Source organism: Scyliorhinus canicula, chromosome 7, assembly GCF_902713615.1.
Source record: "Scyliorhinus canicula chromosome 7, sScyCan1.1, whole genome shotgun sequence".
Classification (NCBI taxonomy): domain Eukaryota; kingdom Metazoa; phylum Chordata; class Chondrichthyes; order Carcharhiniformes; family Scyliorhinidae; genus Scyliorhinus; species Scyliorhinus canicula.
The window spans coordinates 130,133,480-130,142,280 of NC_052152.1; the positions used below are offsets into that span (position 1 = coordinate 130,133,480).

General features: G+C 44.1%; 1 protein-coding gene across 4 annotated transcripts in view; it reads left to right on the forward strand.

The window, feature by feature from the left end:
• spo11 (SPO11 initiator of meiotic double stranded breaks) overlaps positions 1-8,503 on the forward strand; it is a 109,695-nt gene extending 101,192 nt beyond the window's left edge. For 3 of the 4 annotated variants that reach the window (XM_038802924.1, XM_038802926.1, XM_038802925.1), the window contains one exon: positions 8,301-8,503. In XM_038802924.1, the coding sequence (XP_038658852.1) occupies positions 8,301-8,420 (120 nt within the window). In that variant the 3' untranslated portion in view covers positions 8,421-8,503. The remainder of the gene's footprint in view (positions 1-8,300) is intronic. The other variant, XM_038802927.1, reaches the window with a different exon arrangement.
• The last annotated feature ends 298 nt before the right edge of the window (positions 8,504-8,801 follow it).

Below are 8,801 nucleotides of genomic sequence, written 5' to 3' on the forward strand. Positions count from 1 at the left end.
TTTGTTTTTGAGGCCAAAGGCTATGGATTTGATCTTCCCATTATTTAGTAGACATTTCTGCTCCTCCAGTGCTAGATGTTGGATAATTTGGAGACATTGGAGAGGAAGAGAGATGTGGTGGTGAAATAAAGATGGGTTTCATCAGCATACATATGAAAACTGACACTATTTTCAGGTGCTCCCTCCAAAGGTAGCATTTAAATAAATAGTAAAGGGGGCAAAGGATAAATGTGGGGGACTCCAGAGGTAACCACATGGGAGTAGGAATAGAAGCCAATGCAGATGATTCTCTGACTATGATTAGATAGATAAGAATAGAGTCAAGCCAGTGCATCCCATCCAGCTGGATGAGAATGGAAGGGAGTTGGATGAGGATGGTGTGGTCAACCATGTCAAGACTGTAGACCGAGTGAGAAAGACAAGGAGGAATAGTTTATCTTTGTCACAGTCATGTGGTAAGTTATTTGTAACTGGTAAGAGTTGTGTCAGTACTCAGCTGGGATGGAACCCTGATTGCACTGTAGTTAGCACTGCTGCCTCAGCGCCAGGGACCTGGGTTCAATTTCGACTTTGGGTGACTGTGTGGAATTTCATTGTCCTCCCAGTGTCTCTGGGTGCTCGATTTCCTCCCACACTTCAAAAGATGTGCAGGTTGGGTGAATTGCCATGTTAAATTGTCCCTTAGTGTCCAGAGGTTAGGTGGGGTTCTGGGGATAGAGTGGGGGCTTGGGCTTAGGTAGGATGCTCTTCTGGAGGGTCAGTGCAGATTTGATGGGCTAAAAGTGATTCTATTCCATAACATTCAAGGACTTTGGAAAAGAAAGAGAAGTTGGAGATGGAACAGTCGTCTGCAAGAACAGTGTGGTCAAGGGTTGGCATTATTTATTTTTTTTCTATAAATTTAGAGTACCCAATTCATTTTTTCCAATTAAGGGGCAATTTAGCATGGCCAATCCATCTACATTTGAAGGAGACGGTGATAGTACCCAACATTTATGAGTTAATATTGGAGGCCAGGATTGGAAATTATATTCCAAAAAGAAAATGCTGAAAAATCTCCAGCAGGTCTGGCAGCATCTGTAGGGAGAGAAAAGAGCTAACATTTCGAGTTCAATGACCCTGTCAAAGCTAACAGACAGAGAAAGTGGGAAATATTTCCAGCATCCACAGTAATTTGCTTTTATCCAGTTGGAAATTGTATTTGCAGTTTAGTGGGAATAGAGAGAAGGGAAGTTTCATAGAATCTCTACAGTGCAGAATGAGGCTATTCAGACCACTGTGTCTGCAGCGACCCTCTGAAAGAATACTCTGCCTTGGCCTACTCCACCACCCTATCCCCGTAACTCAGTTACCCCACCTAACGTTTTGGATACTATAGGACAGTTTAACTCGGCCAATCCACCTAACCTGCACATCATGGACAATGTTAGCTTGGAGATGGCATGTGAAGAGATAGGAGAGAAACGAGAAGAGAGAATGTTCAGGGTGAGGGGAAAAATGTGCACAGTGGACTGGGAGAAGTGTGGGCAAGAGCAGAGGCATCTGATTGGACGGTCTCATTCTTATTGAGAAAGACATTCATGAGTTCCTCATACAACTGAGGGTGGAGGAGTTTAGAGAGGGGCTTCAGAAGAGAAATAAGGGTAAAGGTCGATCTGAAATGTATAATCGAATATAAATCATACAGCTCTGGATGTCTCAGTAAGCATCACCTGCTCAGGTAAACCCTTTTAAGTTTAATCACAGAATACTACAGTGCAGAAGAGGCCCATTGGCCCATCGAGTCCGCACCGATGCATGAAAGACCCTGACCTGGCCACCTAATCCCACTTGCCAGCATTTGGCCCATCGCCTTGAATGTTATGGTGTGCCAAGAACTCATCCAGGTACTTTTTAAAATGACTGGAGACATCCCGCCTCTACCACCCTCCCAGGCAATGCATTCCAGACCATCACCACTCTTATGTAAAAAAGCTTTTTCTCAAATACCCCCCAAAACCTCCCACCCCTCACTTTGAAATAATGTCACATCGTATCTGACCCTTGAACTAAGGGGAACAGCTGCTCCCTATCCACCCTGTCCATGCCCCTCATAATCTTGTACACCTCATCCAGGTCACTCCTCATTCTTCTCTGCTTAACATAAAACAACCCAAGCCTACCTAACCTCTCTTTATAACTTCAATGTTCCATCCCAGGCAACAATCTGGTAAATCTTCTCTGCACCCTCTCCAGTGCAATTACATTCTTCCTGTAATGTGGAGACCAGAATTTCAGACAGTACTCCAGCTGTGGCTTCATCAAAATTCTGTACAGCTCCATCATGACCTCCCTGTTTTCATAATCTATGCCCCGATTAATAAAAGCAAGTGTCCCATATGCCTTTTCCACCACCCTATTAACCTGCCCTTCTATCTTCAGAGATCTATGGACATATACATCAAGGTCCCTTTGTTCTTCGGTGCTTCCCAATGTCAGACCTTTCATTGTATACGTCCTTGTTAAATTACTCCTTCCAAAGTATATCACCTCACACTTTTAAGGGTTAAATTCCATCTGCCACTTATCCGCCCATTTGACCATTCCGTCTATATCTTCCTGTAACCCAAGACACTCAACCTCACTGCTAACCACCCAGCCAATCTTTGTGTCATCCACAAACTTACTGATCCTACCCCCACATAGTCATCTATGTCATTTATATAAATGACAAACAATGGGGGGTCCAGCACAAATCCCTGTGGTACGCCACTGGTCACTGCCTTCCAGATACTAAAGCAGCCGTCTGTCATCACCCTCTGTCTCCTACCGCTAAGCCAATTATGAATCCACCTTATCCCATGTGCATTGCCTTCTTACTCAGTCTCCCATATAGGATCTTGTGAAAGGCTTTGCTGAAATTCATGTAAACTACATCATCTACACTACCCTCATCTATAGTGTCCTTCATTGCTAGAGGGATGGAGTTTAAGACTAGGGAGGTTATGCTGCAACTGTAAGGTGTTAGTGAGGCCACACCTGGAGTATTGTGTTCAGTTTTCGGCTCCTTACCTGGTGCTGGAGGGTGTGCAGAGGAGATTCATGAGGTTAATCCCAGAGTTGAGGGGGTTGGATTACAAGGAGAGGTTGAGTAGACTGGGACTGTACTCGTTGGAATTTGGAAGGATTGGGGGGGGGGGGGGGGGGGGGGGGGGGGGGGGGGAATCTTATAGAAACATAAAATTATGAAGTGAATAGATAGGATAGATGCGGGGAGGTTGTTTCACTGGCGAGTGAAAGCAGAACTAGGGGACATAGCCTCAAAATAAGGGGAAGTAGATTTAGGACTGAGTTTAGGAGGAACTTCTTCACCCAAAGGGTTGTGAATCTATGGAATTCCCTGCCCAGTGAAGCAGTTGAGGCTCCTTCATTAAATGTTTTCAAGATAAAGATACATAGTTTTTTGACGAATAAAGGAATAATGGGTTATGGTGTTCGGGCGGGAAAGTGGAGCTGAGTCCACAAAAGATCAGCCATGATCTCAATGAATGACGGAGCAGGCTCGAGGGGCCAGATGGACTACTCCTGCTCCTAGTTCTTATGTTCTTATATGCTGGTTACTTTCTCACAAAATTCAATCAAATTTGTTGGGCATGACCTCCATCTGACAAAGCCATGCTGACTATCCGTGATCAAATCTTGCCTCTACAACTGGAGATAGATTCCTTCAGAATCTTCTCCAGTAGTTTCTCAACTACTGGTCTGAGACTCGCTAGTCTAGTTCCATGGCTGCAATCTTTCTTAAATAGTGGGACCAGATTAGCAGTTCTCCAGTCTTCTGGCACCTCGCCCATAGCCAGAGAGGAATTAAAAAGTTAGGTCAGAGCACCAGCAATCTGCTCCCTCACCTCCCACAACAGCCTGGGACACAATTCATCCAAACCTGGAAATTTGTCCATTTTTAAGTCCTCCAATACCATGTCACTCCCTATGATAATTTGCTCAAGAACCTCAAAATGTCTCCTCCCCTCCGCCCCCCTCCCTCTGAGTTACATAATTATCTCCTCATTCTTTTGAGTGAAGACAGATATGAAATATTCATTCAACACCCTACCAATGTCCTCTGGCTCCACCCACAGATTTCCCCCTTGGTTCTTAATGGGCCCTACCTACCCTTTCCCTGGTTATCCTCTTCCCATTGATTTACATTCTCCCTGTGCATGGATTTCCTCCCAGAAGTCCCAAAAGACGTGCTTGTTCAGTTCACTGAACATTCTGAATTCTCCCTCAGTGTACCTGAACAGGCACTGTAGTGTGGCGACTAGGGGATTTTCAAAGTAACGTCATTGCACTGTTAATGTAAGCCTACTTGTGACTAATAAATATTATTATTATTCATAGAATATCTTGGGATTTTCCCTCCTTTTACAAGTCAGAGCTCTCTGGGTTTGTTACCCCTTCCTAGTACTCTAGAGGGAACAAATTGGGCCTGTATCCTCCCCATTTCATCTTTGAATGCCCCCCACTGCTCTTCTGTAGGTTTCCCCACAAGTACCTCTTTTCAGCCTACCTTGGCCAGATCCTGCCTTATTTTCTTAAAATCTACACTTCCCCCAATCCAAAATTTATTTTGCAACTTATCTATCTCTTTGTCCATAACAGATTTAAATTGTACCATGTTGTGGTCGCTATCACTAAAATGCTCCCCCACCAACACGTCTTCCACCTATCCAGCTTCATTCCCCAGAATCAGGTCCAGCACTGCACCATCCCTCGTTGGATCCTTTACATATTAAGCTAAAAGATTCTGTATACATTTTAAGAACTCTATTCCATCTAAGCACTTAACATGATGGCTATCCCAATTAATTTTGGGAAAGTTGAAATCACCTAATATAATTACAGTCTTATTATTCATATACCCCTCCGCAAATTGCCCACATATTTTCTCCTCAATTTCTCGCCGACTATCTGGGGGTCTATAGTAAACACCTAGCAACGTATTTGTCCCTATTTTATTCCTAAGCTCTATCTACAAAGTTTCCTTTGATGCCCCCTCCAAGATATCATCTTTCCTTACTGCAGTATCTGCCTCCTTAACTAATAATGCAATCCCTCCTGCTGTTCTACCCCCTCCTCTGTCTTGCCTCAAGGTTCTATATCCCTGGATGTTGATCTTCCAATCCTGCCTCTCACTCAACATGTCTCGTGATTGCTATTATATCATAATTACATATGTCAATCATCGCCCTGAACTCATCCGTTTTACCTTAATATTCCTGGCATTAAAGTAGAGGCCATCCAGCCTTGTTTTACTCCCTTGAAACTTATTATCGCTTTATTCCCTCTGTGTTATACTGTTTCCCTATTCTGTTAACAGTCTGTGTCACCTCCCCCTGCTAGTTTAAACTCTTCCCAACAGCACTAGCAAACCCTCCAACAAGGATGTTAGTCCTGTTCTGGTTTAGATCATAGAATTTATAGTGCGGAAGGAAGCCATTCAGCCATCAAGATTGCATTGGCCCTTGGAAAGAGCACCCTACCCAAGCCCAGACCTGCACCTTATCTCCATCCCATCCCTGTAACCCCACCTGTGGGAGGAAACCGGAGCATCCGGAGGAAACCCACACAGACACAGGGAGAATGTGCAGACTCCACACAGACAGTGACCCAAGCCAGGAATCGAACCTGAGACCCCTGGAGCTGTGAAGCAACACTGCTAACCACTGTGCTACCGTGCTGCCCTAGATGTAAACCATCGCGCTTGTATAGGTCCCACCTTCTCCAAAAATGGTCTAATGGTCCTGCACCAACTGTTAAACCACACATTCATCTGCGCTATTCTCCTAATCCTGTACTCACTAGCATGTGGCACCAGCCAATCAGTCACTGTTTTACTGTGATATCACTTTTCAGGTTTCTTTCCCAGTGCCGATACCCAACAGGTGAGTTCTTTATCAGAATAATAATCTTTATTGTCACAAGTAGGCTTAGATTAACATTGCAATGAAGTTACTGTGAAAAGCCCCTCGTCACCACATTCCAGCACCTGTTCAGGTACACAGAGGGAGAATTCAGAATGTCCAAATGATCTAACAGCACGTCTTTCAGGATCTGAGGAAACCCACGCAGACACTGGGAGAACGTGCAGAGTCCGCACAGACATTGACCCAGCCGGGAATCGAACCTGGGACCTTGGCACTGTAAAGTAACACTGCTAACCACTGTGCTACCGTGCCGCCCATACTTACTGTTCCAAAGCTGCTCCTCTCCGAATTCACGCCAGCTCCACTCCCTGCCGACTCGTTAGATTAATTCCAATTTTCTGTGGCCCTACTTTGCTTGTCCTCATTACTACCAATTAAAGCCCTTATAGATTATTAACCACAAAACTTAATTTCAAACTATAATTGATGAGAGTTGGAATGACTTACCGACCTTGTCCACTACTTACCAGTCAGCTCTATCCCTTGTATCCTCAGCTGCAGCTGGGCAAGACCACTCACTGAAGATTTGAAAGTACGAAGCAAGGAGAAAAAGCAAAGGAGAAAAAACCTCTTCCCATTGTTCTTCAAATTCCCATGTTTAAAGCTTAAAACTCACTCTGCCCATAGCCTCACTCTGCCCCTGGCCTCACTCCCACACCAAGTGCGTTTTGAAGTTCTTTACTGAAATAGAGCTGACACTGTCGAGATGAGTCACACACCAGTTAAGCTTCAATTGTAATCAACACCTCTTGCCTGCGAATCAGGCTTCAGGAGATTGACAGTAAACTGCCACTCAGGTATTTGGGGAGCTCCGTATTAACCCTTATTAATCTTTTAATTGGATAACTAAACTTATAGAAAATGAAAAAGAATAGACTTACCTATTCAATCCCTGCTTTGCTTCAAATTCACAAGTTTAAAGCTTAAATTCAACTCTGCCTGTGGCCTCACTCCAGATGTGGCCACTCTCCCACTGCCAGTGCGTAAATTCCACAGAAGCAATCATAGAATTTACCGTGCAGAAGGAGGCCATTCGGCCCATCGAGTCTGCACCGGCTCTTGGAAAGAGCACCCTACCCAAGGTCACACCTCCCCCTATCCCAATAACCCAGTAACCCCACCCAACACTAAGGGCAATTTTGGACACTAAGGGCAATTTATCATGGCCAATCCACCTAACCTGCACATCTTTGGACTGTGGGAGGAAACCGGAGCACCCGGAGGAAACCCACGCACACACGGGGAGGATGTGCAGACTCCGCACAGACAGTGACCCAAGCCGGAATCGAACCTGGGATAGAATCCCTACAGTGCTGTGCCTTAATTATCCTTCCATACCCTTTCATTATTTGGGCTAACCACTATTAAAATTCTTCACGACAAGTTTTATTAATTTTAATTAGAGTAACAGTTACGGGGTTGGGGTCATTAATGGCCTACTTGGGGTACATACCCCTCGCCCAACATCTTCCCTAAGTACAGCTGTGGAGACTCTGAAGAGGTAACTGTAGCAAACCTGTATTGGCAAGTTTCCCTTTGTTAAAATATTATTAGCCTAGTAAATTTTATCACAGCTGTGATTTATTATTTCAGGATCCAGTTCAAGCATTGGTGTTCTATTAAGCATATGTCAATCTCACTGACTCACATTGATTTTATTCAATGTATTATTGAAAAAGGCAACTACAAAGAATATTCAGAAAGTTAATCATTCCACCCAATGCCATTGCATTATTCAGATAAGTCATGGTATTCTGCTCGTCATTATTTGAAGTATGTACATTCTCCCCGTGTCTGCGTTGGTCTCACCCTCACAACCCAAAGGTGTGCAGGGTAGGTGGACTGGCCACACTGTCTCTTAGACATAGACATAGAACAGTACAGCACAGAACAGGCCCTTCGGCCCTCAATGTTGTGCCGAGCCATGATCACCCTACTCAAACCCACGTATCCACCCTATACCGTAACCCAACAACCCCCCCCCCCCCCCTTAACCTTACTTTTAATTAGGACACTACGGGCAATTTAGCATGGCCAATCCACCTAACCCGCACATCTTTGGACTGTGGGAGGAAACCGGAGCACCCGGAGGAAACCCACGCACACAGGGGGAGGACGTGCAGACTCCACACAGACAGTGACCCAGCTCGGGAATCGAACCTGGGACCCTGGAGCTGTGAAGCATTTATGCTAACCACCATGCTACCCTGCTGCCCCCTAGTTGGGGGGAAAAAATAATTGGGTACTCTAAATTTAAAAAAAATATTTGAAGTATGTTACAAATATGTCAATTGCTACAACAAATGTGCTAATATAATTCTTTAATCTTTTCAGATGGAAATTATGGAGACATGTAAAATGAAGGCTGAAATACAGGCACTGGCATCCCTTTCCTCTGACTACCTTACAAGAGTGTACTTGCCAAACAAACTCAAGTTTGGTGGTTGGATATAAGAAAACTCAAGATTATTTGGAGTGATGTACCCATATATTTTGACTATATTTTAGTGAAATACATTTCTGATTGAGTTGATGTATCTGCTATTTAGCCTCCATGTTGTTTGATGTATCACATATTGATTACTGGTTGAGCTGGTGCCAGTTTTGGCTGAGTTGGTGTGTCAGATGTTTAGCACTTTTTTGACTTGGGTAGTAACTACTGGTTAATTTAGTATTTGCATATGTTTTTGATTAAGTTGATGTCCTGGCTGGATATATCTGTTCATTTGTTGTGCCAGCTGAATATACCTATCAATTTGGTGTGTAGGCTGGATATACCTGTTCACGTTAGCTGAATAGACCTATTAAGTTGGTATGCCAGCTGGATATACCTGT